Here is a 15,535-nt window from a genome sequence, read left to right as displayed (position 1 = left end):
TGAGTCCTTGGATAGCCGGATGTTACTATTTTTTTATTGCCCTATTTTTTTTTGTTCTCCAGAATCCTCGCCCCCGCATTTACATCCTGTAGCATATTCTAGAAATGTACCGCGCAATATGCCATCGGCAACCCCAATACTATTTTTTTTTATTGGCTCTATATATGTGTCAGCTTCTCTCAAAAGCACTGATACATTTTGATTCTTAGCTTAAATTGTAATCTATCACTTTATTTTCATCTTATTACTTGCATATAAATAATACTAACAACTAATTGATATTTTAAGATGACAGCAGTTCCTCCAGAAGGTAAGTTTTTGACCAGTAGACGTGCAATTGCTTTATTGCTATTTGTTGCTTTTAGGTTTCCATTTATTGGTAAGTTACTAACATAAAAGCATTATTCCAGTTTTATGGGCTCAAAGATCCAACGCTAAAGTTGATAGCAAAAACATAATATTCTTGAAGGTGAGATTGGTGGATCCTACGGATCTAAAAATTGATCTTAAGGCTACATCATTGGACATTACAGCTAAATCTGATGGCCAAGATTACAGCCTTCACATTGACTTTTATGCAGAAATTAATGAAGAGGAGTCACATTATCATGTGGCTGGTTCGCACATTGCTTTCGTTTTAAGAAAAAAGGAAAAGAAAAGTGAGTACTGGCCAAGACTTACAAAAGAGAAGGCCAAGTATCATTACATTAGGACTGATTTCGAGAAATGGGTGGACGAAGATGAGCAAGAATCCAAGCCAGAAGCAGGCGATTTTGACCCAAGTACTATGGACTTAGCTTCCTTGGCCAAGCAATATGGTGGAAAAGGTGACCCATCAAAGGGAAGTACAGGGCCATCTGAATATGGTGATTTAAGTGAACTTGCACACAGTGCTGCTGCAAAGAAAGAATGAACGAAGTAATTGTTTGGCTTGAACAGTTCAAGAGTGACGAAACCAGATCAAGTCCGTTTGTAATCTACCCTCTTAATTACGATTTTTTTTTATATTACCTTGCTTTTCGTTACGGTCGATCGTGTTTCAATGTTTCACGACTGTTTTTCTTTTTCTACATTTATAAGTCCTAGCTATTTTTAACATGAATTCATGAATGCATTTTCATTATTTTTCTATGCGTATATTTTTATCTACATCGATGTAGTTCTATTCCTGTAACTTCTCTAATCAATTCTGTGGTTCTGAAAACTTACTGTCCAGTTCATCAAGCTCCTTTAGCATTGCCTTGACATCATCCAACTTTTGCGGATTTGCACCTGTTTCTGTCAATCTCTGGTACTCCTCTGTGAGCTTTAATATGAACGTTTTAATAACGGATTTCTCACTTTCCACGCGTTCTTCAAATGTGTGTCTCACGTCCTCTAATCCAAAGATCGTAACTTCATATAATCCAAATAGAGCCGCAAGAACGCATGCAGCCATTGAAATGTATCCTTTAAGAGTGAATCCATTTGGTAAAGCGTCCGCTTGCTGATTTTCGCCACTTAAATCAAGCCAGTCTTTGGAATTTCCAGCCGCATTTCCAATAGTTGGAACACCGGCAACCTTGCATATGTTAATGTAATCCTCGGGTAAGGAATCGTAGGTCACATGATTTCGTAGAACGTTCGGTGCCTCCACTAGCACAATTGCAAGACCTTGCTCCAAATGGAAATCAAGATGGCAGTGAAAGAACCACACTCCTGGGTTATCGGCTTTGAACCTGATAACCGCATTTCCAAATGTATTCAACATGATTGTGTCTCTAATGCAAGGATTCTCAGGGAAAGAAGCATTTCTATAATCAAAATGGTGAGGCTTTTCATACGCTGGTGATCTGGCAATAAGTTGGTACTGGTGGCCATGCATATGAAGTGGATGTTTGTTGGAGTCATCATTATCAATAACCATATCAACGATATCACCAGCATTCAACACGAACGAATTTGTGTTGTGGCCATAAATTTCAGAGTTTAGCACAAGCTCTTCTGGAGCCGTCAATGCGGTGAGAAGTGTAGGCACCTTAGGCGACACGTAGGTCTCATTATTGAAAAACGCATAATTGATGCCATCGCCCAAATTATCCATGTGCAAATTTAGATGTATTACGTGATCAGCTTCTGGAAGAAGTGGCTCTGGAACAATTGGTTTTAGATTGAAGTCATCAAGTTCATCGTAGGTATCAACATCATAAAAAGTGGGGTCCGGGACAGAGTTTTCAAAGCTATTGCCATAACTTAAGTAATTTATGGATGTCAATTGAAGATTTTTCGGAATAACGTCAAGCATTTCTGCGTCAAAGGTTTGAACTATGCAGAAATTCTTCGTAACCTCGTTAAGCTTCTTCGTCTTTAAAAGAACAGAAGTCCTTTGACCAACAGCCAAATATAAGGCCTTTGTCTTCGCTGGTTCTGTGTAAACACCATCAACTTCAACGATTTCCAAATCGTGGTCTTCTATGAACAGATATTGAGAAGTCATGACACCCATATTAGCTATATGGATAAGGTATGTTGTTTCCGGCTCCACGTGTACAGTGACATTTCTCGTGTCGTTAAATAAACTGCTATCAGGGATTGGTTCTGCACCTGTCGGGTTATATCTGGTGAGCTGTTTTTCGGTAAGAATTGCACTTTCATCATGATACCAGTCCGAAATTGAAAGATCCAACTCCTTATCAAACTTGTACTTGGACTCTATCTGAGGATCATGAATCACCACCATTCCACGTAAACCATCACTGTACTGAGCACCCGAGTGACTATGATACCAATATGTTCCAGACTGTTCCAATGTGAAATTGTAAAGCATAGTTTCTCCTGGGGGAATTGGACATTGTGTGACAGCAACTGGACCATCCATGTTATTGGTGCGGTTCTGAAAGATGCCATGGAAATGAAGGGAAGTTGTTGTATTTTTAAGTCCGTTAGTTAGGTATAACTGTATTCGATCGCCCTTATTAGCCTCGATTATCGGCAATGGAAATGACCCGTTAAATGAAATGACTGGTCTTGGATGTAATCCATCGGGATTTGCTCTTATCCATTCTGCATTGAAATAGTATGTGTGAACATCAGCATACACAATTTCAACACAGGCCCATAGCCATGCAAGTATTAAACTCAGAGTTCTGCGCATTTTCATATAAGTTAAAGCATAGATAAGTTGAATTATCTACACTGTAGTTTTATTGCTAGGTAAATTCTAAGAGATTTAGCTTGGCTTTTATCTTTTTTTTAAAGACAAAAATGTCTGATCCGCAGTGATGGTGCCATTTGCTCTCCGCCACGCATAGATTATTTTTGACTTATCTTTTTCGAACCCCTAATTATTCGGAGATATCGAAAACCTTGAGCATATCTGACGTCACACACTATTATTTTGCTGTACTTCAATTTTCTGTTTTTATTTTATTACTTTCTATAAGGCTAGCATTTGCATTCGTATGGGTCGCCCAAAGAACTGATGTTGCACTAATTAATCATGTCTGTCTATAAAACATTATATCTCAATCATCGTCATTTGGAAGAATATAGTTTCCAAATTTATCCATTTTGAGCTCTCTACCCGAGCTCAAAGCCTCGATAATCTTTTCGTTTTCATTTTCTACTTGGTGTTCTTGTTCTTCCTCTTCTACTTCCTCTGCATCCTGTTCTTCCTGTTCTTCCTGTTCTTCCTGTTCTTCCTGTTCTTCCTGTTCTTCCTGTTCTTCCTGTTCTTCCTCTCCTTCTGAATCTTCTTCTTTTCCCTCCTCTTCCTCTTCTTCTGAATATTCCTCTTCTTCTGCATTTTCCTCCTTGCTCATACTGGCAACTGCTCCCTGAAGATCTCTATCTTCCCTATTAAGCTTTGCCCTATATCCTGAAGCCTTAACTTGGACATCAAGGTCACTGGTTCTTTTCACGTCCCTCTTAAATATAGGATATGCATATTTATATTCGTCTCCATATCCTGTATCGGAATGGCTACCGTTAGAAGAATTTGCCTTTGGAATATACTTAAATCTTCTCCTAAAGAACCGCCGTATACAATCGACATCTCTTTGGAAGTAAAACTCGGCATCCGGATGTTCGATAGAAATACATTGAGGAAAATCAATCACCACAAATGCAAGTTCTGTCTGAGGATCAAATGTTCCATCCTCCTTTATCATAATATTGTACTCGTTGAAATCACCGTGAATGAGCCCACTGTTTGCTAATTTCACTATGAAGCACATGAGCTGGCTGTACAACTTCCTGTATGATTTACATTCGCGTAGAATCTTCATAGTGAACCCCTTCACTCTTTCCATCAAAACACAATGCCTCGAGTAATCATAAGGTGTTGGAACACTGAATCCATTTGAATGTAGTATGCTCATAAAATCCCACTCCCTCTCGGCGGCTAATCGTGAGAGATACATCCAACTTTGAGCCTGTTTGTTTCGAAGATAGTCGCGTTTGTTTTTAACAGATCTGAATGACACACGTCCAAGTCTGTGGATTTTGAGAACACGTGCTTCTCCGTCAGGTGCAATTGCTGCATATATATCTGATTCTTTGCCGACACCTATTGTTGTAAGTAGCTTCTTTAAGGTATGATTCTTCATCATTGCTCTAAGTGAGAGATAGTCAAACCCATTAAATGTCAATTTGTATCCGTCATACTTTGCGTTTCTCACTTTCGCAATAAGCTTGATTTTGGCAAGATCTGATATGCACCTGTTTGTTGCACCAACTCCAGTTCTAAGATTGGCGATTTTTACTATCAAAGTGGTTGGTACTATTTCATGGTTTTTTGATCCAACATCCATCGCAGTAAGAACCTGCCAGTCATCTGGCGTCAAATATTTAATATATTTTGTTTCTAACTTCATTGTTGATCAACAATTTATAAGTGAAAGCTAGTTTGGTTTATTTCGGCTTTATTTGATATGAAGAGTTAGATAATACAGATCTTTCAGTGATCGCTTTCCCATATCTATTGACTAGTGAAAATGAAAAAAAATTTTCAATATAATGGGTGGAAAAAAAAAGTGAACATGTCAAGTTAATGCCAAATCATCTCAGCCAGCACAACGATAAGAAATAAAGGAAATAACATATTATCTGAAAGCACAAGCTACAATCACCTACAATATAAAACTGAAATAACAAACGGATCCCTTCTTTTCATTAGAAAAAAGAAAAAGCTAAGTATGTATATTCTTTCCCCGATCTTCTCATATGCCAAGCCAGTCCAGTAATTTTTTGTTCATTTGGAGCATTTAGACAGAAGAATAATAAAGAACAGAGCTAAAAGTTGCAGGCACTATCAAAAAATGGCCTGCAAAACCAAGCCAGACACATATATCATGAATTACACCATCTCTTCTTAATTAAACGGCATCGCTTAATGGCGGCTGACAGCCTTGTTAACAGCTCTCTTCAAGTTCAACTCGGCCTTTCTCAAGTCGTCGGCACTTGCGTCCTTCAACTCCAAAGAAGCCAAAGCATCGGACAAGGCATTCTCGATCTTGCCCTTCTGGGACTTCTTCATCTTAGCAGAAAGAACAGGGTCGGTAATGGTAGACTCAACAGATGAAACGTAAGACTCGAGTCTCTGGTGAGCCTCGTGCTTCTTGGCAAACTGCTCGTCGGCCTTCTTGAACTTGTCAGCATCGTCAATCATCTTCTCGATCTCCTCACTAGACAATCTACCAACAGAGTTGGAGATGGTGATGTTAGCGGACTTACCGGTAGACTTCTCGACGGCGGTAACCTTCAAAATTCCGTTAGCGTCAATCTCGAAGATAGCCTCCAAGACTGGCTCACCAGCGGACATTGGTGGAATTCCCTTCAAGTCGAAGGTACCGAGCAAAGTGTTCTCGGCACAGTTGACTCTCTCACCCTGGTAAACTGGGAACTGAACAGTGGTCTGCATGTCCTCAACAGTGGTGAAAGTTCTTCTCTTGATGGTTGGAACAGTTGTGTTTCTTGGAACAACTGGGGCGAAAACGTTACCCTGCATAGCAACACCGAGAGACAATGGAATGACATCCAACAACAACAAGTCCTTGGTGTCATCAGAGGTGGACTGGCCGGTCAAAATAGCACCTTGAACAGCAGCACCGTAGGCAACAGCCTCATCAGGGTTGATGGACTTCTCCAACTGCTTGCCGTCAAAGAAATCAGACAACAACTTCTGGACCTTTGGAATTCTTGTGGAACCACCAACCAAGACAACCTCATCGACATCAGCCTTAGCAAGGGATGCATCCTTGAGGACCTGGTCAACTGGTTTTAAAGTAGACTTGAAAAGTTCACTGTTCAAGTCCTCGAAACGAGCTCTTGTGATAGAAGAAGAGAAGTCCTCACCCTGGAACAAGGAGTCAACCTCAACTGTAGTCTGCGTAACAGAGGACAAAGTTCTCTTAGCCTTCTCGGCAGCAGTTCTCAATCTTCTCAAAGCTCTGGCATCTCCAGAGATGTCCAAGCCAGTCTTTCTCTTGAAGTCCTTCTGCAAGAAGTCTAACAAGTTGTTATCAAAGTCCTGACCACCCAAGTGAGTGTCACCAGCAGTAGCCTTGACAGTGAAGACACCACCCTTGATGTTCAAAAGAGAGACATCGAAAGTACCTCCACCCAAGTCGAAAATAAGAATGTGTCTGTCCTTTTCGGATTTACCTGCACCCAAACCGTAAGCAATGGCGGCGGCGGTAGGCTCGTTGATGATTCTCAAAACGTTCATACCAGCAATTGCACCAGCATCCTTGGTGGCCTGTCTCTGAGCATCGTTGAAGTAAGCTGGAACGGTAATGACAGACTTCTCAATTGGCTGGCCAATCTTGGCCTCAGCGGTCTCCTTCATCTTGTTCAAAACCATAGATGAGATTTCCTGTGGGGAGAAGCTCTTCTTCTCACCCAAGTACTCAACCTCGATCTTTGGGTTTCCGTTGTCGTCGACAACCTTGAAAGGCCATGTCTTCATGTCCTTTTGGATGCTCTCGTCAGTGAAACTTCTACCAATCATTCTCTTGGCGTCGAACACAGTGTTCTCTGGGTTCAAAGCAGCCTGGTTCTTGGCAGAGTCACCAACCAATCTCTCTTCTGGCGTGAAAGCAACGTAAGATGGGGTGGTTCTGTTACCCTGTTCGTTGGCAATAATTTCAACACCAGCTGTCTTATCGTAGACAGCAACACATGAGTACGTAGTACCCAAATCGATACCAATGGCACCTGGGAATTTTCCTTCAGACATCCTGCTAAAATGATCTGTACTCTACTTAGTATATCCTCGACGGCTCTAAGGGATTATTAAAAAAGTGAATATACGTTAAAGTAGCGTACAAAAGGTAGAGTTTAAAACCGCCTCACCTGAATTTTCATTAAAAGGGTAAAAAATTTTTTTTCGTCTTCGTGCAAATTTATTTTTCAAATTTTTCATCCCAAGATGCCGTAATTGGCTTGTTTTTTATTGTTTTTTCACACCTGGGAAAAAATTTTGCTCCAAAAGTTGACCGCTTACGGATCCTTCCAGCCGTTAATCTTCTGAAGGAAAAAAAATTTGTTCGTCGTGCGGAAAGGGAAAAGCAGAATTTGCGGGTTCAAAAAGTGCCGTCGATCGACTTCATGCTTTTCCTGCTTGATCCCTTGCAGCAAAGAGGTCACTTGGTAGAATCCTCAGCTTGTATTCTCGACTTGTATCAAGATGATGAAACTGCTGACGGTCAGAATTCAATTAAGATTATACCTTTTTATGCTTATTAATGATTTCCTGTTTATTCCCGTTGATTCGGTAGCATCAATATTTAACAGCTTAAGTATTTCCCGATGAATGGTCGCAATATGTGAATTTATGGGTTAAAAGTTGCTCGCGTATAACTTTGAGATTCAATTTCTTTAACAGAATTAGACATCTTGATAAAGGAAATTTCACATCTCTGTAGACGAATTTCGGCATTAATTGTCGCTCTACAGTTTGTTAAACATGATACTTCTGTCAACTTCTTGAAATACTTTTAATTAAGGGGTTATTTTTAATATTTCATGGTGTATATTGTTGAAATTATTGCTTTGTATGAGAATGGTATTCAGATTGGGTTTCATCACTAATCCCAGTCTAGTGTATGATGTTATCATTTTGCCAAATAGCCGCAAATTGGCAATATATCTGTCTCAGAATGGGTGTTCGGATCCTCTTAAACTCAAGCAAACATTTGTATACATTATTTTCTTCACCATTGCTAGTAGAACAAATCAAAGAAAGTTATCCATCAGAAGTTATAAATACAAATAAGTCATATGACCGCAGTAGAAATATGAAGAAGCAGCTTTAGAAAGCACCAGAAAGCTTAGATATTGATGAAATAGATACGGCGATTGTATCAATTTCAAAAACTTTGTTACACATTTCCTAGGGTATTCTTCTGTGACAAAAATCTCTGTGGTTTGATTTCAGTACATTAAGCTTAGGTTCATGTAGTATGGAAAGTCAAAGAAGGAATAATCTTCCGTATGCACCTATACACTTCCTTTCTATACGAAGAAAAGAACACTCTGTTGTAGAAAACCAAAATTAATGATTATGTTTATGTAAAATCCTGGACAACAACAATGTTTTTTTAGAGATGACTTTTCCCAAAAAAAAGAAAGACTTTAGCTTACCCACTATTTTGGCAATTACATTAAATTTAGGGAATGTAATTTACAAAATAAAATGTGCATCATGAACCCTAAATAATCTCTCGCAGTGCTTATAGAACACATTAACGCATTAAAGATTTGGGAAAATACAGTAACATAATAATTAGCAACAGCCCTCATAATGGCTTATAAGGATCGGCAACCGATAAGCCTCTATCCGATTTTGAAATGAATAGTAAACTTAAGCATGGAAGTTGCTGATTAGATAAGAAGAGACAGGGCAAGACAAGTCGTTGCTGCAACAGCAGTGCAAATTGTCGTGCTATTTGTGTTTCATGACTTTGATAACCTCCGTTCTACATTGAAAGTGGGTTGAAAATTAGAAAGGGAATGGATTCCCGTTGTCGGTGGCTGTGAAATATAAATCCGCGTGGGCGGAGAAATAATTAGATAAAAAAATGGGTAAAACATTTTCTTTCGTATAGGATGTGCATTAAAGAGGAAGAAAGTGAAAGATAAAAAAACTTTAGACACGAGTACGATGACAGCAAACACGAGAGAGCGAGGCGCAAAAGCGGTATACACAATAATACGCAGATTTCAATTTCCCGAATAATTGGGAAGGAAATTTTTCAAAATCGGAATATTAGCAACAACAGCAGATGATAATGAAAATTTATCAGACAGCAAGAAGTCAAAAAGAAAGAAAGGGAGATAATGGGAAACTTTCTACCGCACTATTTTTTTCAGAATATTTTTTCTATTTATTTATTTATTTTATTTTTTTTTTTCATTTTATTTTTCATTTCTGGGGCAAGATAGGCCCTGTACTGAGACAAATGAAAGGAAAAAAGAATGAATGACCTTTAAATGAATATAAAATCTAGGACTTTTCTTTAAATGGATATAAAATCCAAGACTCTTCATATGGGATGACAGCTGCTCTTCTCCTCCTTTCTTCTTTTGTAACTTTGTAATTCCACGAATTCGGTTAGATTTATGGAGATTTTTTCTTCTAATTGATGCTTTCACTTCTTCTAGTCTATTGAATTACCTTCTCCTATAATACCCTCTATACACATAATCACAGCAGAAATTCGGATTAAGTAGGAAAATATAAAAAAAAAAATTCAACATGGCCGGGGCAGCATTATCAGAAGTCATCTACTCATCGGTGAAGCCGATCATAAGAATGTATTTGATTATAGGTTCAGGTATAGTTATGGCTCGAGTAGGATTATTGGGAGTGGCCACAGCTCGTGCATTGAGTGATCTCGTTTTAATGGTCTTCATGCCTTCTTTGATCTTTGATAAAATTGTGAACTACATTTCTATCGACGATATCAAAACCATCGCAGTCATTGTTTTATCCGCTATTCTCATGTATTGCATAAATGCGGTCGTTGCAGGTCTTATAGTAATATTCACACCTGTGCCGAAGAAGAAAGACCAACGTTGGGTGGGTGGTGCACTTTTGGCCGGTATTATGCAAAATGTCTCCGATTTACCCATCGCATATTTGCAGGCCATGTCCATGCTTACTAGTGAGGAGTCGGAAAAGGGTACTGCTTATGTGATTATTTGGTTGGCCATGTATATCATGGCACAATTCAACTGTGGTCTTTTCCAACTAGTGGAGATGGACTTCAGGTACATCAGAAAGCATTCTGATGACAAAGATGAAGATATTGAATCTCAGGGCACGGAAGACTTGTCCAAGACGCACTCTTCATCTGAGAAGTATGCTGCCGAATCAGGCGACAGCATTCAGAAGGTTGACACGAATACGCCAAAGCAGGGAAACAGCTCTTCTTCGAACTTGAAATCGTTCTCACCCAACTCCGAGGCTGCGTTAAAATTGAAGGTGGATGAACCTGCGGAAAACGAGAAAGCCCGAGAGGAACTAGAGGCCCAATCACACACAACAGGTGCTCAGAGACAGGCAGAAGAGGCTTCATCACTTTCTGATTCAATTCTCAATCCGATGTCGCCAACTTCTACGCTTTCCGAAAACGCCAGCTTGGAATCGGATGCTACTGGACCTGATCGTAGGCGCTCGATATTGAATCCAAGGGCTATACTCAAGAAAACAACAACCGAGGCAGAGCAGCTGCTTTCACCGGCAGTTTCGCACAGGGCAATTGCCAGAATTCCCTCTGCTAGAAGTTTCACATATATGGACAGAAAGAATACAATTGACGAGGAGTTGAACCCCGTTTCGATGTATGATGAGGACATCAGAAGTACACATTCAAGAGCAACACAAGCCACATCCTTGGCAGAGGATTTGGTTAGGGAATACTCCAGAGCTGAGCCTCACAATCAGAATACGAGTACCTTGGCAAACATTGTGACCGAGACGCAGTTGAGCCATAGGGATGTGGATAACGTGGCTAAGAAGTTGTCCCTTGCTGAAAGATACAAGATTGTGAAGTACGTGCTCTTCTTCGTTGAGAACTTTAAGAAGCCAGCGTCTATTTCGTTGATCGTATCTCTTATTATTGCGCTTATTCCATGGCTTAAGGCTTTGTTTGTCAACAGCGGAAGCGTGTACATCTCAAACGCTCCTGACCATCAGCCTGCACTTTCCTTCCTTCTTATGTATGCCGAGTACCTCGGTATGCCATGTGTTCCCCTCGGATTGCTTCTTATTGGCTCGATTTTAGGAAGATTAGAAGTTTCTGAAATGCCAAAGGGTTTCTGGAAGTCTATTGTCTGTCACGTTTTGTACAGACTATGCATTCTTCCAATTATCGGAATTCTTTGGGTGAATAAAATGGGTGCAATCCATTGGTTAGACGACTCGATGTCCAAATTGGTCACATGTATGGAATTTGCATTGCCAAGTGCTACAGTTCAAATTTACATCACCGCAAGTTGTATGAGGCCGGGAGAGAACAAATCAGCACCTATGAACTGCTTGGCATTATACATGATTGTTCAGTATGCCCTCTTGTGCATTACATTGCCAATTGTTGTTTGCTACACCATTAAGGATGTGGTTCATATGTAGGTGCTCTTAATAGAGAGAGGGAGATACTACCAATTCGCTTCGCCTTTACTTAGCTTATATAGAGAGCTTTATAATCATATGAACGAGATGATACCCTGATGTTGGATGTTAGCGTAATTGTTTGTTTGAAAAGTGCACAAATTACATGTAGCAACGATCTATACGGCCCCACACATTTTTTTATGTTGGTCTATTTTTTTTTTTTTTCTTTTATGAATTTAATTCGGTCTAGTCCCATTGTTCTCCAAATTCCTCTCCAGAGCAATTGCTCGCATGTAGTCTGACATAAGGCAGTAACTCAAGCAAACAAACAGCCAGAGTAAGAAAGCACATGAAGGATACTTTTCCAATAGTTACCTTATAACCAAGAACAATCTACACATACTACTTTTGGGACGAATTGCTAAAGCAACAAGCTATAAAGAGAGACGTATAATGCAGAGCCCCTGCAAGGCAAACCTATATACAAAAGATGGGGACGATCAGACAAACGATGATGATAAATACAACGAAAAATTCGGAGTTCAGTTTCCGATTGGAACAGGCACAAATGAGTCTGGATCTACAGTCAGGGAATTACAATCGTATCTGGCTATTGGGCGAAAGAAGCTTCATGAAGCTGTTAATGCAACAAGGGAATCTACATACTATAAAAAGGTGAGCCAGCACTTCAATTCCAGCTCTCCGATATTTGAAGATGGAATTGTTCCAGATGGTGCATCAATACTGTTATATGCCACGTATGCCCGCAAATTGGATGCACATCAATACTCTACCAAAGTTTCAGGTGCTATATTTGTGAAGGGACGTCTGAACAGGAAGAATCGGATGATGCTTTCTATGGCAAGGCGCTTATCAAGGACCAATGCCCCATCTGTGACGGCAGATCAGTTTGAGGACAAACTATCCGAGGCAATTGAGCATCCAGATAAAAATGGGGAGAACGATGATAAAGGTGACGATAGTGATGCAATCTCTCTTTCCTCTTTTAGGTCTCAGAATAGCGCAAGCAACACGATAAACAAGTCCAATGAACTTTCAGAAGCGGCAACAGAGAAAAGAGTTAATGAAAGGATGACAAATGTTATTGCATCATCAATTTCGCATACATTAATTAGAATTCGAATAGGTTCAGAACATGAAACAAGAAGTGCTCCTCCAGTTGATGTCTACACGAATCAGTATGGGACCTTTTCGTGTGAAGTAACAACCGACTATGTACCTTCAAGCATTGAAGCCTCTTCAGTTTCGAACCCGGAGGTTTTCCAGGTTTTGGAAATTGAAATGATACCAGAGGAGGGAGTTGGAGTAATATCGGATGTTGATGATACTATACGTGTCACCGGGGTCATTGGAAATAAGATCGACATTTTTAGAAACATCTTTTCGCAGCCATACGGTGAATGCGTGATTTCAGGGGTTGCCAATTGGTACCGAGAAATGCATGACAGATTCGGGTGTACTTTCCATTATGTTTCCAATTCACCTTCACAGGTCTACAATATTGTTTATGGGTTTTTGCGATACGATGACTTCCCGATAAACTCGATTCACTTGAAGCAGTACTTTGGAAATATATTTTCGACAGTAAGAATGGATGCGGGCCAGAGGAAGCAGAATTCCTTAACAGAGATCATGAATGATTTCCCCAAGCGAAGGTTTATTCTAATAGGAGATTCTGGAGAGCAGGATATGGAAGCTTACTGCTCTTTGTGCCCTAAATTTGGTACACAGATAATAGCCATATATATTCATGCACTCGAAGGATCATTTTCATCACAAGGGCTTGACCATGAGAACGTTAAAGAGCTTCAAAATATTATTGATACCAAGACGGAAAGGAAGCAGACTGCTCCTTCATTAGTGGATTCATACGATGGGTCCATTGACAGGAAGTTTTCCGTTATGACGCCAGTGAAGTTGAACAATACATCAAAAGTGGATGCCAATTCAAACACAAAATTCATTCCTATATCAGATTCCTCGCAAGGGAAAATAGTTCCAGCACAGCAAGCACAAAGAAGAACACTAAAGCACAGGAAGGTACCGCCTATAGTTCCGGATAAGCCATGGAATTTGCATGGAGAGCCAATTCCAGAGGCAAAGGCTCAAACTACTTCCACAAAGGCCAATAGTTCAGATGTAAAGAATGGTGCCCCACCACTTCCAATAAGAAGGCCATCAGTGAGACGGTTCGCCTCGGAGAGTACAAGTCGTATAAGTTCGACATTAAGTAATTCTGCATCTAAAATGGGCCACCTTCCTTGGCTTAATTCGTCACCTATCAGAGCAGAAGATGAAGAAGCAGGTAAATATCCGGGATACTACTCTACTGGGGACTTGGTACTGGACGAGAAGTTCGAAACATGGAAGCAGAGAATTATGAATGTGATTTCGTATCTGCCCGAACATATTGACCTCCGATTTTGGTGGCACCCAGAGGATCTTACAGACAGGTGCTTTTCTACTTTAGAGGAGCAAGAAATAGACCACAGTGACAGTTAGTTAATGCTCTGTGACCTTTTAATATAACACTTTTTTTTTTATTCCTTTGCTATGTAGTAAATATTATATGCATTTCAATCAATACATGTCAACAGCGTTTCAGCTGTTTGCGGCAAGAAAGGCATTGGAGCCATCTCCATAATCTTTCACACTACGACCATTGAGCTCTTTTTCTTCAATTGCTTCTATAGCCTTTCTAAACTCAGACATATCCACTGCAGTACCCTGCTCAGCAGCACGTTCTTCTTCTTCTCTGAAGAACCTATCCTGGAACTTTTTGAGCACTATCTCCCTACCAGTCAATGCTGCCTTTTTTATGGTGTTGACTTTTTTGTTCACGAGTTTCTTCTTGTGGTCTTTTTTCCACCTTGCAAACGTTTCTTGCGTCACAGGTGTTAGGTTTTCCTTTGGTAAATTCTGCCTGTCCCTTTCTATATATTCCTCTAATGTAAGCCTGCTCTTACTTTCTGCTGCAAGTTTTTCTAATTTCTTCTGCTCCTTGGTCTTCAAAACAAAGCCTGGCGGAAGCACATGCTTATATTTGCACTCAATGCCATTTTTAGGATCAGAGTTTGGACAAGTCCAGAACCATCCATATTTTCCATCTTCAACGGCTTGTATAAAATATTTACAAACTTTGTTTGTTGTTGGATGCTCGCCCTTTTCTTTCTTGGCCACAACTGTCCGAAGCTTTGTCTCATCCCAATTGTCCATAGTATCATCCATTTTCTCCGCCTTCTCTTTGTCCTTATCACTCAGAGGAGAGTCTTTTGTTTTCGCCTTTTCCTTCATCAAGCTCATATCATGACTAAATTTACAGTTTTTGCCTCTGGTACACAGCCCAAGCTTGAAATATTGACATAATATACTTTTCGGATCAACGCCAAATGGTACCTTTTGTCTTGGAAGTGATGGCGTTAAAAGTTTTGAGGCATCTTTTCTGGCCTTTTCCAGTGCTTTCTTCTCAGCGGCCTTCCTTTTTGCAAGTTCTTGCTTTTTCCTTAATAACGGGTCTTGCTTTTTTAAACTCTCCACGTATTTTTGGACCTTCTTAGACTTGTTCTTATTTTTCAATCCAAATGTTTTATCTTCAGCAACCTTGGCCGCCCTTTTGGCCCTTGCTTTTTTAGCAGCTTCCTTTTGTTGCCTATTTTCTTTCTTTGCAGGCATTATGAGAGTTCAAGTCAATATTTCTCCCAATGACAATAATGTCCTTTAGAGCTATTTATCCATAAATTATGTCGTGAGACTGAAAAAAAAATGAGATGCAGGTAGAAGAGATGGAAAAAAAAGCGGAGCCCTGAAAAGTCGGCTAAACAACAAAAAAAAGCTTAGCTTAGCTAATGGTATAAATCAGAATATGATTGTCTTTTTATGATTCCAGCAAGATGCGTCTCAGATAAGCAAGGAGGAGCC

General features: G+C 39.9%; 7 protein-coding genes across 7 annotated transcripts; 3 read left to right on the top strand and 4 right to left on the bottom strand.

Annotated features, from left to right (window-relative positions):
* Positions 1–288: 288 nt before the first annotated feature.
* BRETT_003699 (uncharacterized protein) lies at positions 289–913 on the top strand (the record flags this gene model as incomplete). The annotated part of the gene is made up of 2 exons (XM_041282204.1): positions 289–310; positions 411–913. The coding sequence occupies 2 exons, from the start codon at positions 289–291 to the stop codon at positions 911–913; spliced, it is 525 nt and encodes a 174-aa protein (XP_041136043.1).
* Positions 914–1,183: 270 nt separating this feature from the next.
* Positions 1,184–3,133, bottom strand: BRETT_003698 (uncharacterized protein; the record flags this gene model as incomplete). The annotated part of the gene is made up of 1 exon (XM_041282203.1): positions 1,184–3,133. The coding sequence occupies one exon, from the start codon at positions 3,131–3,133 to the stop codon at positions 1,184–1,186; it is 1,950 nt and encodes a 649-aa protein (XP_041136042.1).
* Positions 3,134–3,503: 370 nt separating this feature from the next.
* Positions 3,504–4,853, bottom strand: BRETT_003697 (uncharacterized protein; the record flags this gene model as incomplete). The annotated part of the gene is made up of 1 exon (XM_041282202.1): positions 3,504–4,853. One exon carries the CDS (start codon positions 4,851–4,853, stop codon positions 3,504–3,506), a length of 1,350 nt encoding a protein of 449 aa, XP_041136041.1.
* A 515-nt stretch (positions 4,854–5,368) lies between these two features.
* SSB1 (Heat shock protein ssb1) lies at positions 5,369–7,216 on the bottom strand (the record flags this gene model as incomplete). Its single annotated transcript, XM_041282201.1, has 1 exon — positions 5,369–7,216. The coding sequence occupies one exon, from the start codon at positions 7,214–7,216 to the stop codon at positions 5,369–5,371; it is 1,848 nt and encodes a 615-aa protein (XP_041136040.1).
* Positions 7,217–9,736: 2,520 nt separating this feature from the next.
* BRETT_003695 (uncharacterized protein) lies at positions 9,737–11,614 on the top strand (the record flags this gene model as incomplete). Its single annotated transcript, XM_041282200.1, has 1 exon — positions 9,737–11,614. One exon carries the CDS (start codon positions 9,737–9,739, stop codon positions 11,612–11,614), a length of 1,878 nt encoding a protein of 625 aa, XP_041136039.1.
* Positions 11,615–12,049: 435 nt separating this feature from the next.
* Positions 12,050–14,119, top strand: BRETT_003694 (uncharacterized protein; the record flags this gene model as incomplete). Its single annotated transcript, XM_041282199.1, has 1 exon — positions 12,050–14,119. One exon carries the CDS (start codon positions 12,050–12,052, stop codon positions 14,117–14,119), a length of 2,070 nt encoding a protein of 689 aa, XP_041136038.1.
* A 99-nt stretch (positions 14,120–14,218) lies between these two features.
* On the bottom strand, positions 14,219–15,289 carry BRETT_003693 (uncharacterized protein; the record flags this gene model as incomplete). The annotated part of the gene is made up of 1 exon (XM_041282198.1): positions 14,219–15,289. One exon carries the CDS (start codon positions 15,287–15,289, stop codon positions 14,219–14,221), a length of 1,071 nt encoding a protein of 356 aa, XP_041136037.1.
* Positions 15,290–15,535: the final 246 nt, after the last annotated feature.

This window comes from Brettanomyces bruxellensis, chromosome 6 (assembly GCF_011074885.1).
Source record: "Brettanomyces bruxellensis chromosome 6, complete sequence".
NCBI classification, from domain to species: domain Eukaryota; kingdom Fungi; phylum Ascomycota; class Pichiomycetes; order Pichiales; family Pichiaceae; genus Brettanomyces; species Brettanomyces bruxellensis.
Note: the sequence above shows the minus strand (reverse complement) of the source record. Positions and strands in the feature narration are given on the sequence as shown.